The sequence below is a fragment of the Pavona decussata genome, unplaced genomic scaffold, assembly GCF_977016875.1.
Source record: "Pavona decussata unplaced genomic scaffold, jaPavDecu1.1 SCAFFOLD_468, whole genome shotgun sequence".
Classification (NCBI taxonomy): Eukaryota; Metazoa; Cnidaria; class Anthozoa; order Scleractinia; family Agariciidae; genus Pavona; species Pavona decussata.
In genome coordinates, this window is record NW_028145806.1 from 331 (window position 1) to 16400 (window position 16070).

General features: G+C 37.9%; 1 protein-coding gene and 1 pseudogene across 4 annotated transcripts in view; one reads left to right on the top strand and one right to left on the bottom strand.

The window, feature by feature from the left end:
- Positions 1-750: 750 nt before the first annotated feature.
- LOC146450292 (neuronal cell adhesion molecule-like) overlaps positions 751-16070 on the bottom strand; it is a 145964-nt gene continuing 130644 nt past the window's right edge. For 2 of the 4 annotated variants that reach the window (XM_085100446.1, XM_085100445.1), the window contains exon 2: positions 751-1386. In XM_085100446.1, coding sequence (XP_084956572.1) covers positions 751-1374 — 624 coding nt within the window. In that variant the 5' untranslated portion in view covers positions 1375-1386. Of the gene's footprint in view, positions 1387-1705; positions 2938-14504; positions 14582-15700; positions 15968-16070 lie in introns of those variants that run through there. The other 2 variants (XM_085100442.1, XM_085100443.1) reach the window with 2 other exon arrangements.
- On the top strand, positions 5128-6409 carry LOC146450293 (uncharacterized; annotated as a pseudogene).

Below are 16070 nucleotides of genomic sequence, written 5' to 3' on the forward strand. Positions count from 1 at the left end.
TTGTCAAGATTCTTTTGGGCGTTAAAACTGGGCGCAATGTAAAACGGTCGAGTAAACTAAGTAAACGCGGTATTTAACAGAAACCTCTTAGAATGTCTGCAAATCGATGTCAGTTCATTTCTATGATTGAGTGATGACATTTCCGGTCTGCAAATTATGAAATATTTCTCCCATAAGCAAAGATTACATTTTTTGTTGACATTTGAATACGATCTAGCTTGCTTCACTTTTCTCCATTTAATCTGATAATTGATTTTCTGTTCCTTGAGACTCCATATATACTTGCTTAGCTCTGTTACATTTTTGTAACGTTCGTTTCTAAAGGAGCATGTATGGTTTCTGTAACGTTCTTTGAACGTTGTGTCACACAATCCGACGTAAGTTTGTATTGTCTGCGGTGTGACGACCTCTGCCTGGTAGACAATGTTCCGTACATTACAATTTCCCTCAAGTGGGCAAGAATTCTTGTTTCGGCAATTGCAGTTGTTTTCGCTTTCTTCGGGTTGATTTGGCGATTTGCTTATTTGAGCTTTGTTGTGGCTGGAGATGATGGATTTTACGTTGTTCATACAGCTGTAGCTCAGCTTAAGAGTGTTCCGGTTGAAGATTTTGTGCAGCGGGTTGGATTTAGGGAAGCGCAGATCAATTAGTTGGAGAAAGTATATATATATATAAAAAGCAAGTTGGAATAGATTACTACGAAACGTTTGTGAAAAACAAAGGCTTTGGATCGGATGCTAATCGATATAATCAGCGGATCCACACGTTTAATGAATAGCTTGTAACAGCGTTATATCCAAAGTCATTTTCAGTATGTCCTCCGAAAATAAAAGAAGCCTCGTTAGCTTCTGTTATTCCAATCCCGTGATCAGCTCGTGCACATTGGCTTCCACCTCCACCAATCATCATCACTGCTCCATCACCATGATCCCAGTCACACCAGAAGCCGATCTTGTTGCTGCTTTGGATGCCTCCACTGCACCCAGCCTGTTGAAACCCGTCTGTTGACGTGTACTGGCCGCCATATTGAACCGTGCATCTGCCCAGGCACCGATCACTAGACCAAACCTTACCATTCCTAAAGTCACCATAACCTGTTATTTTTGATCGAAAAGTTTGTCCACCTAAACAGTTGCCTGTTGTCTGCAACAATGGCGTGTGACTGGAATCATCACTGCGCGTGATCTTTAATTCTCTGCCGCTGACCAACCAAAAGGCTGGAGAGATCATATCAGCGTTGATTGACGGATCAGTTGTCATTCCCATGGCGACTTGTTGATCATACCACCACTGTCCATCATTTCGCATCCAAGTTTTGCCATCATTGTTGGAGAATCTGGCGATAAGAGTCCATCCCTCGCCACCTTGAGTCATGTGACAATAGGCCTGGTTAAGAGAGATGGAAAATATTTGCGAAATTACGGCGTTCCTCATTTTGTGAAGGGCTTGTAAGGCCTGTAGCTAAACGCAATTTCGTTTTGAGAAAATGGAATCCACCTTGAGAAGCTCCTAGAATTTCATATAACAAAGCAATCTGTGTGGAAACTTTTCCATTTGTAGAAAAAGAATAAAATAAAAAATATTTCCTTTTAACCACGTAGTGCCCATCAGTGCACTACGGCGGTGAAGGCGGATTATAGACCCTATGCAAAAATGGCTGACATTTTAATGTTCTTTTGTTTGCATTCAAATTAGCTTCACTAACCTCGCTCTTGAGTTGAAAAATCAAAAGAATATTTCATCTTGAACGAGGCTAGCCAGAGACTCATTTGAATCCAGACAAAGGAACATTAAAATGTCGGCCATTTTTGCATAGGGTCCATGGAGTCCTTTTTACCCAGAAAAATTGCAATTTGAGTGGCCCACAGGTCTAAAGGTAAATCCGGACGAAAGAAGTGTCCAAGAATATTGCTATTTCCTTCCTGGATGGGATGCTAGTCGATCGCAGGGTTATTCCCGGAGTATGTCGCCGATATTCACTTGTTAATGTTCAAGCAAGCAACCGTGGACGATAATCCTTCTGGTATAGTTGGATCAAACTGATGATCTAATCGGCGTAATATAGAAAACAAAACAGAGACCGATACAACCTAGAATGCAGATATTGCGGCTGGCCAAACCAGCCTTCTTCAGGTAAAATGAGAATTTACATTGGAAGCGTTAACGTTGTTTATGAGGTATACTAATATTTGCGTAATACCGGAAATACGTAAACCTAACTCTATACACAGACTGTGTAAAATTAAGGATAAAAGAAAATGTTGGAATAACAAAAAGGAAATAAGAAGAAAAGGGAAACAAATAACTAATATGTTTTTTTTGTGGATGTCATGCATCATAGAATTATGCATCTGGTCAGAAAGATTCTAAATTTTACCTTAAAGTCGGTGAAATGTCAGTGAATCCCATTTTTGTCTAACCTCAAGCTATGCGGAAGAGATTCCTTTTTGTTAGCAAAGCTAATGTCGCTTAAAAAAGTATGTATGAAAGAAGTGATTTCACTGTGCCCTCATCGCTGGATTTTTTGCCAGAGGATTTGGCTTGGATGATCAGTGAAAACTAACTCTATATATAGACAATGTAAAATTAAGGATAAAATAATATACTGGAATAATAACAATGAAATGAGAAGGAAAGGAAAAAAATAACCAATTTATTTCTTCGTGGATGTTGAGACCATCAGGATCAATTGTTCTGCCTTTTAAAATTAAAAAAGCTTCCCTAGCCTTTCGGATTGAGTCTCAGTCGGAAAGACTTTAACGATGGGGATTTTAATTCCATGTCATAACAGTGTGGTTAGGACCAGAGGTTAGGAGCGGAGAGGAAATGTTGTGCGACTGTAGTAGGATGAGATTTTGCAGCAGGGTTATCTATGGTACGACGGCGTTCATTGAATCGGTCTTTTAACCGACGTTCAGTTTCTCCTATGTATTTTAAATTACAGCGGTAATGTACATGAGTTTTTCAGTGTCACAGGTAAGTTTAGATTTAATGGGCACTTTTTACTGGTAGAAAAGAAAGCTAATAGTTTGTAAGTCCATCAGAAATGTAGGGACAAAGAGCAATATTTTTTCCACAACGGGAAGAACCAGAAGGGCGGGAATGGGAATTAGTATACAGAATCAGAAAAAATGGTCACGTACATTAATACATTTATAGACTCCATGCAAAAATGGCCGCTATTTTAATATTCTTTTGCTTGCATTCAAAATCGTTTTTGATTTCAAAAATCAAAAGAATATTTCACCTTGAAAGAGGTTAGTAAGGATAATTTGAAAGCAGACAAAAAAGATATTAAAATATCAGCCATTTTTGCATGATGTCTATTATGTGAAATATTGGTGTACAATTATGAAACATCAAGTGTAACACTACTAACAATGATCGAATTAGCGGGTAAATTATCGATTGTAAGAAGTTTGTCTAGGAAATCGTTAGTGTCTTTAACAAAGGATGATAGTTCATGTACATGGTAGTCAACATGGTAGTCAACGAAATCGGATATGTGTTCGCTGGAAAGGCTATTAGATGAAACAAAAGGGCGTTCTGGATTACCGGGTTTGTGTACTTTAGGTAGAATGTAAACCGTGCTGGTATTACGTCAGTCTGTATAAGATATTGTTTGGTTTTGTCGTTAAGTTTGTCGTTATACATCTTGTTAACATAAACAGTGACACGTTTTTGTATGTCAGCGGTGATGTCTTCGTTCAAGCGTTGGTAAAATTTGGTGTCATTACGTTTTCCGCTGCATTCGTCGATGTACGAAGTTTTGTCCATAACAGCAGTACCGGAACAGTAACCTTTGTCAGCGGCTTTTATAATTATGTGTTGTCGTTGCTTAAGTTGGTGTATGGTCTGTCGTTCTCTAGCAGTGAGGTTGTCACGATATTTTAAGGCTTATAAGTGGTTATGCCAAGTGTAACAGCAAATAAAAGCGTGTTTAGGACTTGTTCTCGGTCGTGAGTAGGGAGGGATGGGGGTCCAAGAACTTTTATTATGCACCAGGGGAAAGAGAACTAATGTGGAGTGAAGATTTTTGTGTAAGGAAACAACACAATAATAAAGAGACCAACACAACCTGGAACCAACAATCCTCCGATCTTCCGACCGAAAATCAAACGAAGCACAAACCACTACACCACAGCGCCTGTATGATTTCCAGTTTACCGCCTACAAATAACATGTGCAATTTAATGTTTGCATCTCGTCCTAAGTCATGGTTTATGTTGTAAATTTCTTGTAAGCTGTATTTTAATATCTTTCTATATTACCAGTTCTCTGAGCATGTATTTCAGAAGCTGTGTGTGAAGTCTTTTTAAGTTCTTGATTGAAAACCTAAATTATTAGTGCGAGATTTCATTCGATATTGCGTGATGGCTGGAGAGAGCGCAATCCAAGTCATCTTTTCTGCATAGAGTTGGGAATAAATGAGTGAATGATCGTCGCAGGCTTGAACCCTTTCTTGAAAGCATAAATTCTTTATCAGGCTTTCTTTTCGCAACTGCTTAAGTTGTGTATTTAATAACTGCGATGATCATTTACTTATTCATTCGGCTTTCTTCCGCAGTTCAAATGTATGAAATTTCATATACTGCGATCGACTTTCATAGAATTCAAGATCCAGTTGTCTAGTTCTTTTGTATCATAATCAGTTCGCTAGTTTGAGTGCAAACTGTTCAAGCCAGAGCGGCGCCTTTTTGCTTTTAGAGTCATAAAATATACATGTATAATGGACAGGATAGGCAATATGATTACCGCATGAGTATCAGTGTATGTGTTCTATTTATTGCTCAGAGTTTGGTCCATTTCCGGCTAAAGAGTTGCCAAATTTAACTAGGCAGTATTTCGACAATGCAACTTCCCATACTTTGTTTCAGTAGGGATGAACGACCATTTAAACCTTTAAAACTAAGTGTTTGCTTATTTGTTGTTTTTTCTTGATCATGAGATCAAAACAATATATGGCTTACTATACTGCATTTCTCGGGGAGAGCACGCGTGCGTTCGTCCGAGTCGGACGTGTCAACTAAGCGGAGCAAAATCTGTCTCCTTACTCCTTCATCTTTGGCTAAAATCATCGTTTAAATGTGTAAATCTGATGGAAAACACGGTACCTGTTAAACTCCGATGACGAAAGGACGCAAGAACAAACGAGGTGAGCGAGGCTCTCTAGAAGTGGAAGAAGAACTCAGTGACGCCAAACCAAGCAACATCATGATGGCCGCGAACGAAGCAGGAAAGAATACGGAGTCGACAGAAAATTCGGAACCTAGCTTAACTGAAATTAAAGAAATGCTAGCGAGTATTCAAACATCAATTGCAAATGTCTTAAAGGAGAATAAGTCAGTTAAAACAGAATTAACGGAATTGAAGGCCGCGTACCAGGAACAAAAGCGCGAGTTAGAGTCCGTGAATGAACCTTCCTGGAATCCACCAAGAAAGAGAACCTCTTGTTAAGAGAAGAGCTAAAGCATACTAAGAAGAAGCTAGCAGATTCGATAGAGGAGACTGACCATTTAACTGAAGAACTCGACAACTTGGAGCAATACACGAGAAAGAACTCATTAGAAATTCACGGAGTACCAGAAGATGCATAATTATACGTCAACCGAAGAAGTGGTATTAAAGCTAGCAGAAGCACTGGATGTACACATTCTGTCGGATGACATTGAAATATCGCACAAGTTAAACACTCGAAACAAATCCATCATTGTTAAATTTCTAAATCACAAGGTCAAAACTAAACTTTACAGAAGCAGAACAAAGCTGAGGCACATCAAAGCAGCAGATTTATTTCCATCCAGAAATTACTCTTCTGCAGCCGGCCGCGAGCCACGTATTTTCAGCAATGAAAACCTCACCGATCACCGCCGTCGCATCATTAGTAAGGCAAATAAAATGAGAAAAGATCAACTCATCCAGAGTGCCTGGACTTTAGACGGAAAAATTTTCGTCAAGACATCACCAGAAGGATCAGGGGCACCCAATGGATCGTTTCGGTAAATATCTGTTCGGAAGGCCCTTAATCCCCTACAATTTTCTAAAGGGAATTTTCACTTCGAACTTTCGTGATATGGAAAATTTAAGGCCTAGTGTTTTCGGATTGACATAAATGTCGTTTCGGGTACCGAAAAAAGGTCAGCTAAGATTTTCGGAAAGGAAGTAAGACCTAAGGTTTTCGGAAAATGGACAAAAATGCTCTAGTAATTTCGAAAAGATTCAAGTTCCCTAGAATGACCGAACAGATACAAATATTATAGCGCAGCCTAAAATGAACCTGCAGAGCTTTAAAGACACTCCAGATAGCCTAAAATAGCGTTTCAAAGGATTTGAAAGAAAGCTCTCGTTGGGTGCTCCTGAAGGATCGCCGGTAAGAATTTTTTCGCTTGATGACTTAGACAATCTTTAATTGGAGTAACTGGAGACGATTTTTGCACTGAATGGGAGTGCAACTTGAGAGGAGCGAAAGATGCGCATCACATTTACTTGTTTTTATTGAAATTTTGTTCTTTTATGTGTGCCGTTATTTTTGTTTTTTGGACTTGAAATCATATGTGTTAATTTGTTTGCCTACTCACTCAGAAAGCTCCACCACGACATCGATCTCTACGTACATAGGTACAACAGTTTATCTAGGGATCTACTACTTTTTCCTTATAATTCAAAATATAACCAGAAAAATATCACACGCTTTAGTACTAATTTTGTTTTTCTAACTTTAACCTAATTATTCTATGTCGCATAAATTAAAATTGTTATCACTAAACGTGCGAGGATTACGTTATACGAGTAAACGAAGAGCAATTTTCTCTTATTTGAAAGCGCAAAAAGCTACAATCTTTTGTCTACAGGAAACGTACTCATTGATTGAAGACGAAAAAGTGTGGTCTGCAGAATGGGGTAACAATATATTTGTTTTCTCACGGCTCTGCGCACTCGAGAGGTGTTTGTATTCTGCAAAATCCTCGCTCCACCTCGGTTCGATTATGTAGCATTTCAACGGACGCCGAAGGAAGACTTATAATCACAAAAGTCATAATAGAAAATAAACCTTTTTTCATTTTAAATATTTATGCTCCCACGGATTATCGAGACCAAGATAATTTCATTAAAACAATAAGTGAACACCTAGCGTCGAAAACGGACACTTCAAAAGTCATCATTTCAGGCGATTGGAATACCACTCTCAATCCAATTGACAAAAGCGGCGGCCAACCTTGGAAAGCCACAAATTATAGGAATGCACTTGTTAGTCTTATGGAAGAAATAAACTTAGTCGATGTTTATCGACAATTGCACCCCACAACTAAATCTTTTACTTATGAGTCAAAGTCCTTAAAAGTGCGATCGAGAATAGACTTTTTTCTTATTTCTCGTCCTCTCTCTAATCATGTAAGGAAAACAGAAACCCGTAACTCAATAGCACCTGACCACAAATCAATGTATCTGAATCTTGAGATCAAAAATGAATTTAAAAGAGGACCTGGCCTGTGGAAGTTTAATAACACCCTACTGGAAGACAAATATTACAAAGAATTCCTCACTATTAAATACCCGCAAATTTTAGAAAAGTATTCTGAAGTAACCGAAAAGCAACTGCTATGGGAACTAATAAAAATGGAACTACGCTTTGAAACTATTAAATATTCAAAAGAAAAGAGATTTAAATTAAGGAACAAAGAAGAAGATCTTCAAAGCAAATTACAAGAACTTGATCACAAGATTTGCAATGGCGGCGTCTTTGACCATCAATTATTAGAACAATATGAAGCCGCTAAAGTAGAATTAAAAATAATACATGAAACGAGAGGAAAAGAAGCTATGTTTAGATCAAAGGTTAAATGGTTTGAACAAGGAGGAAAGCCGACTAAGTACTTTTTTAATCTAGAAAAAACGAATTATGAGAAAAAACTGATTCGAGAAATGAAATTGGAAAATGGTGAGACAGTGAACAGGTGAAGTGCAAGTGAAGAAAGAAATTGAAGCGTTTTACCAGAGTTTGAATACCTCTAAATTTGGTGATAAAAGCACCCAGGTGTCTAATTACGATAATAAATTTGAAGACTTCATTGAAGGTCTTGATATCCCTCAATTAAGCGAAGAGGAACAAGAGCCTTTGGAAACAGAACTAACCCTCGAAGAATTGAAAACTGCCTTAGCGTCCTTCGCGAACAATAAGTCTCCCGGGGAAGATGGATTCACAAAGGAATTTTACGATTTTTTTTTTATCTCCTCTGGAAAGATCTACTTAATTCATATAACGAGGCATTTTATAAAGGTGAATTGTCAATATCCCAAAGAAGGGGAATATTAACCCTAATACCCAAAGAGGATATTAACTTGACTGATTTAAAGAATTGGCGCCCTATATCTCTGCTCAATTTGGATTACAAAATTCTTTCGAAAATACTAGCTAGGAGACTGGAACAATTTCTACGAAATTTAATCCACTCTGATCAAACTGGTTTCGTTTGTGGGATATATATAGGCCAAAATATCAGACTTTTGAGCGACATAATGGAATTTACAAATAATAAACAACTTCCAGGAATCCTCCTTTATGTGGATTTTGAAAAAGCTTTTGATACTCTGGAATGGAGCTTTTTATCAAAAACTTTAGAAGCCTTTAATTTTGGACCAAATTTTAGAGAGTGGTTCTCTGTACTTTATAACAACATACAAAGTTCTGTCTTAAATGGAGGGTACACGACTAATTACTTTCAAATATCAACAGGAATACGACAAGGATGTCCACTCAGTCCTTCTCTGTTCAGCCTTGCAGTGGAACCGTTAGCATTAAAGATACGTCAAAGTCCACAATGTAAAGGAATTCCAAAGCAAATTTAAAATTGAAACAAACTTTCTTCAATATTTTCAATTGTTGGCGGCAATTCATTCGGATTTGAAAAAGAAAGCCCAGGTGACTGAAAAAACGGAGCTATCAAATACAACGATGGTGTCAGGTACCCTAATGGATCTCGCTAGCATGCGCTGTAAGCATTACTACAGGATAATTAATGAAAGCAATATTATCGAACCATCTGGTATCAAAAAGTGGAAAACTATCTACCCTATCTATTTTGAAAAATGGAAAAATAAATTTTCATTTATTTATGAATCAACAAGAGATAATAAACTAAGACAGTTCTCTTTCAAGTTTTTACGTAGGACAACAACAACCAAAAAAGAATTATTTCGATTTCGGATTAACCGACAATGAAGCATGTATTTTCTGCCCAAACTCAGAATCTATAGAACATACCTTTATAAACTGTGTCAATACAAGATTTTTCTACTCTAAGGCTCTTTCGTGGTTTAATCGAGTAAACAATACTGATGTGAGCCTCTCTAATGACCTCATAGCTACCAACGAAATTCCACTCCTCGAACAGTTAACCGACCTCCAAAAATGCAGACTGCACTTACTTGTCATCTTATTAAAACAATATATTTATGCTTGCAAATGCTTTGAAAAAAAGCCGATTGAACAGGAATTCCAAACCAAAGTACCATTACAGTGGAAAGAAGAAAATATGCTCTTCCCTGAGCCTCAGATTTTTTTGTAATAATATATTTAATATAAGTGTGTTAAAAGTAGTAGATGCAAGTAGTAGTGAACTGTATGGTATCTGTTAACAGTGTTGCAATCGAAAATAGCATGTAAAGTGCCTATATCTTAAAAAAAAAAATTATTAGTATTGTAGGTAAAGTTGCTTTTTCTCGTCCCCATTGTTTCTCTTTACTATTGTAAGTTATTTAGTGATTCTTTGTATTAAGCTTGATTTTGTATTATGTATTTATATTTATATCTTGTATTTGTATCTTGTAATATTTTATTATGGCTATGTTCAATTAAGTTATTAGTATCCTGAAAAAAAAAATACTGTATTTCTCAACATTAATAGATTAGCACAGGAGAGTACTTTGTTTGATAACTCAGTGATATTGCTTTTAAACGCAAGGCAGCTCGTCGTGCTTTGGTTAATTCCTGACATGGACTTTTACAGGATTTTGCATTCTGAAGTGAGGAGAAACAACAGGCTTGTTTACACTTTTTAGTGGATGATCCAAGCATGCGGATCCTCGACTTTGTCATGGAAAAGTCAGAGAATTGTGCACCAAATGATAGAGCTTCTAAATTTTACCTTAAAGTCGGTGAAATGTCAATAAATTCGATTTTTGTCTAACCTCAAGCTATGTGGAAGTGTTTCCTTGTTAGCAAAGGTAATGTCGTTGAAAAAAAAAGTATACAGGAAGTGATTTTCTGTGCCTTCATCGCTGGCTTTCTTGCCAAAGGATTTGTCTTGGATGATCCGTGAAAATTGGTTTGCGGTCATTAAAAGCTCGCGTAAAACTCAAGGAATTGTTTTTATCCTGATGACTGAAAACTCTGATATTTGGTTTACGTGAAGAGCGTTAAAGCTGACACTCTTGCTCCTTTCTGACATGGCATTAACTATGTTGGTATAGTACAACACCTAACATAAAAAGAAGTACGTGCGATTTGTCTACTATACCCGCGAATTTTAGTCTCAAGGACTTTGCACAGGATCACTTTCAGTCTATGTAATGTCGCCCTATAGAGAGAGCAACACGCATAAGGAATACAGAAAACAAGCATAGATTACACAAAACGGAACCGGGTTAAAACATTTGATGACAAGGTTATTAAGTTCTGTTTGTAGCTCTGAGAACCTTCAGATGCTTTCTGAAGCTGAAGTTGTATGTTTTATCTTGTATGTTTAATTTTCTATTCTTCCTTACGTTCATATTCAGGTATACCACAGCGTGTATAGGACAAGTTCTGTTGCTGTTTGGCGAGAATGCTAGGAGTGATCCTAGAACTAGGATCACCTCAGCTGAGAGCCAAGGACCATCCAAACAAAATCGGAAAGATCAACATTTTGTGATGCGAACACTTCAGCCAGATGAATAACTTGCCTGCACAAGTCTAACAACTTCTCGCAGGTCTGGGTCACAAAGTTAAAATTTAAAACCGAGAATTCGAAAGGCAAGCAATTTATATTAACGTACGCGTTCGGCGTTAAATCGAAATCATATTCTTTTAAACCCCAAATTTAGATAAAAATGCCCCTAACTACCACAGTCAGCAGATGTTTTTCCTTACTTCATCCAATAAACCTCAGTGCACTCAAGTTTTATATCTGCACGTTTCATGTTAGTCATGGCCATACGACTCGATATACAAAAAACTTTTAAATTTATTCTGAAAATGCTATCCCAATGAATTTCTTAGCTGACCCACAAATAGTGACTGAGTGCAACCAGACTATCTCTCGTCTGAACGACTAACGCTCATAAAAGTTTTGTTAAAGAGTCTGAGTAACCAGAAACCTGCGAGAGTGCGGTAAACGTAATTACCGCCACAAGAAGCAGAATTGTATGCTGCATAACGGCGTTATTGAGAAAACCTTGAAATGGCCATGGATTACCCGGACCATTGGGTCGATCACCATCTCCTTCACAAACCCTTTTTAACAAAAATGTCATCAGAACCTCATCAAAACCCATTTGTATAGTCAGCCGTTTCAGGCCCGTAGCAAGGCTAAAACAACTGAGGGGGCTCAGCAAAATGGTTAAACAAAACTTAACCCCCCCGTCACCCCCAAAAAACCAGACTGATTAGGGAGTTTAAGATGCAACGAGAACATAAAAAAAAAACAGAAAAAAAATGTAGATTTACTAAGTAAAACAATAACTTTGCACCTGCATCACACTTTTTGGTACATCTTTTTTGCCGTTTCTTTTACGTGGACTACCATGTGAAGTTTCCTAATTTCACGTTTGAACGAGGACGTAAACAAACGACGACAAATGTTTCTTTCTCTTTTAAAATTTGGCCTTAACCAGCCAATAAGAATCCGACTGTGGGAGAATTTTTTCTCTGGCCCTTGAGAGGACATATTTGTGTGTCTTTCGACAACGCGCGAACAGTAAATTGTTATACACTAAGGAGGTCTACGGACATGTGCATTGCTATAAATGAGCGGATGCCTTAGAAAACAAGTAGTTTATTTCAACAGCTTTTAGGGCTTAAGATTGTTTGATTTCGATCCATTTTGGTTCATATTTCCGATTCACAAGGTAGGAGTACCTTTGTTGTTGTTGTTGTCGTAGTATATAAAAACAAACTGTTAGCGAAGGAAACTGAAAGGTAGTAAACACATTTTTAAAGGGCTGTGAAAAGGCATTTGCAGCGTCAGAGTTTAAGACTGATTGCTGCACATTAATTTGGTTTAATTATTATTTTTTTTTTTTTGGCAAACTGTTTTGGCAAACTGTTTTCAACAGCTTTTAGGGCTTAAGATTGGTTGATTTCGATCCATTTTGGTTCATATTTCCGATTCACAAGGTAGGAGTACCTTTGTTGTTGTTGTTGTCGTAGTATATAAAAACAAACTGTTAGCGAAGGAAACTGAAAGGTAGTAAACACATTTTTAAAGGGCTGTGAAAAGGCATTTGCAGCGTCAGAGTTTAAGACTGATTGCTGCACATTAATTTGGTTTAATTATTTTTTTTTGGCAAACTGTTTTGTAACTTTCAAACATTCAAAAATTCTGGAGGGGCTCAACCCCCCCCCCCCCCCCTGCCCCTCCCCCTGCTACGGGCCTGCGTTTTAGCAAGGTTTTATGTGGCCTATTTAGAAAACATCAGTCTGGTACCGCGGCATTTTGCAACGAGCTCTAAAACCCAAATTTCCCAGGAAACTGCGTGCTATTGAAAACAAATATACACATATTTCGACAATCTTAGCCCCATAAAAAAACATAATTTATTGTAAAGCTGAAAATTTGCTGCCACAAGTGCGACTAAAAATGTATAGGTTTGGGCCACCTTAAAAGGACTGTGTCAGCTGGGGGACATGCGCAATAGAGTCCGGTTGAGAAAAAACGTGCATATAACTCGTCGAGGTATTATTGTTTGTTCATCATTGCGTCCGTTGTGTCGATCGCATCTTCTCACGCACGGAGATACGTTTTCCCCTCCTGTTTTGCCAAGCTTATGGAAACAGACTGTGCTGTCGTTGAAAGTGTATCACACGAGTCAAGTTTAACCGCTTGTTTAGCGTTTTATATGTGCTGTCTGATGTAAATTTTCGGTCGCCTTACTTTTGCCAATACAGTGGCAAAAAATGACTTACACGTGAGTTCCTTTTGTTTATTTGCCGATCCTTGCAATTGCAAAACTACTTGTGCTCGAAAAATTTGGCCCAAAACCCGCGGTTGCCCCTGCAAAACTGCAAAAGTACACTGCACGTAACTGATTTATTTAAGGAGTCTCGCAGCAGTTTTTCTGGAGTAAGGGTAGAAAATTTGCAATTAAAATCTTGCATAGAACATAAACTTCGATCTCCTTCATACTACATCGTCATTTCAACATATGACCAAAGTTAATTTTCTCATTGGTTTCCTTGCAACAACTATTACCATAGCAACGGTAGCGCATAGCTTCTCATTTTAAACATTGTCGATTATCTCGAAATCTAGTCAGACACTTTATGACATTTGATAAAACTTTTATCTTAATGTACCACTCCGGCTAGGCCAAAATATCTTCGTTCACAACAAACAGAGACCAGTATCACGTGACTTGTAAATACTCATCCACTTTCGAGGGATCGCTTCTCAAATTGTTTTCACAACAAAATATGCCTCTTTTGGGTATTTTCATCTCAATTTGCTTCGCTACCTTGTAATATTCACCAGAAGTCCAAACGTTCCATTGCACTGGTCGCATGCGTACCCCTTGATTACAACGCTTCCTGAATCCACAGTATCTCGATATCTGTGCATTGAATTCTTGGGCACATAAATTGTCTCGATTTAATCCGTGCTAGAGTTGATTTTTATGGTAGTGCGTCGAGCATTCTTGCCACTTGCACGATCGTACGCGAGGAGAACAGGAGAGTTATTTATCTGGTACTTAGTCCTTTCGCGGTTATGCCAATGTCTTGGTTCAGCATATGAACCAATCAAATTCCAGAAAACTATATATTCAGTTCTGGTTGTGGCCCGTTTGCCAATAGATTTAATATACCATGAACGACTTATCATCCATTTTTTACGAGAACAGCCCTTTAAGATACTAGCGTCTCAGCATGAGCAGCTTACAATTGCAGGCTGAATTCGTATACACAAGTGAAATTTATGTAATATTTAAAACACGAGTAGCAGTGTCTTATCGGGATTTAAAACCACGAGGCGCAGCCGAGTGTAAAGTTTTAGACCCAATAAAACACGTGCTGCGAGTATTTTGAACGGCTTAAAAACATTCCTGGAAAAGCGTGTGTCGAGAGAGTTCATAACAATGATGCTTTTGTGAACGTTGGAAATCAGCATACGAGAAAAACAGCGCATACTAATGACGAGAACGTTTAATCGGGTTCTGAAGCCACTGCACTTGATGTTGTATCGACCATTTCATAGGTCAACGGACTTATGAATTGTTAATGCATTTTGAAGTTATAATTACATGTGGCTTACCTCAAATTCTTGGGAGTTTATTGTTAGTTTATACGGTTCCCATAGTCCACGTTCTGAAGCCAAAGCTTGACAAGATTCTAGAAATAAAAGTAGACATTAATATCCGTGCAAATAATATGAAAGCAAACGTCACCAAAGAAGGTCACTTTACTTGAAATTTATTTGGCAACAATTTGATATAAGAATTTATTGGTCATGTTGGTTGATTTTTCCATTGCAACGAGAGTATTTTACTAAACAAATTCCCGCATGAAGCTTTTCATGATCAAGTAAGCAATACATCAAATGTTAGACTAATATACATTATTATAAATTCTACTAACTTCATCTAATATTGAGCTTTATTTTATCTTTCAGTTAGTAAGCGCGGTGTGATTGGCCAATTTAGCGGACCGTATTTCACTGTACGGCCCGCTAATTCCTTAACTTATGGTAAAGACCTTGAGCTCGATTAGTAAGAGGTATAAATGCGACATAGTATTTCCTTGTAAAGTCTCATCAACGTAGCCCAACTGGCCTAAAGCCAGGAGACGCAAACAAGGCCCGGCCAGTCTGAATAGAGGTAAACTCGAAAAGATCTGGAAATTAAATCATGCCTTAAGTAAAACGCGTTATTTGGGGACTACGTACACTATTGTAAAAGATGAAAGGTATGACGTACAGACCTCGACGTCACAGCTTAGCAATCATCAAATATAACGCACGAAAAGAACTTTTAAAATGCTAACTTGAAATTTTTTGTGCTTTGGGTATTTATTTGTTCATTTTTCTAACTATCTTGAAAGAGAACAGGAAGCGAAGAATTTACAAAGCCCGTCGCCTTGGAGTTGGACGACGGCTTTGTGAACGAGCAACAAAATTTAATCATTTCTTTACAATCTTTCGACTGTTTCCTCCTATATCGCTGAGTTACATAAGGCAGGCCAAAGTAAAGAGCGTGCAAAAAAAAAAAAAAAATTATTTTTTTTTTCTATAGAATGTAACTCCTAGACTAGTTGACTTGGCCCTGCTTCTTTCTTTTTTGCCGGTTGCGAATATATTTTTCAATTAGAGAATATACTTTGCAAGACGGAATCATTCAAGTGGGGCATAAAAACAAATTGGCTCCAATGCTATACATGGTCTTATTTTATCAGGAAAATGTGTTAACGAGAAACCATGGACTGACAAGACATAAAAAATAAAGCATTACTGACCCATGACAATCAATGTAGTTGTTGTTTGTGTTACTCCGTAGCTGTTTCTGGCGCGGCAAATATAACTTCCAAATCCTTTTTCTCCAGCCGTATTTATTGTGAGGCATCCGTTTTCCTGAAACAACACTATTGCGTTTGGAGATCCTTGAGCTCGTGACCACTCTATCTCGGGAGGGGGAGAACCTTTAGCCTCACAGCAAAGGTTAACAGTGGATCCTCTCCTTACTTGAATAACTGAGCTGGGCTTTGACGTAAACATCGGTGGCTCTGTAAAGGAAAAGAAAAATGTTAACCTCCCTTCTTCCCACATTTAACATAGAGCTATTCAGTAAGAGTCACCATTGCTTGAAAAAGAAAGACGAGCTACTGT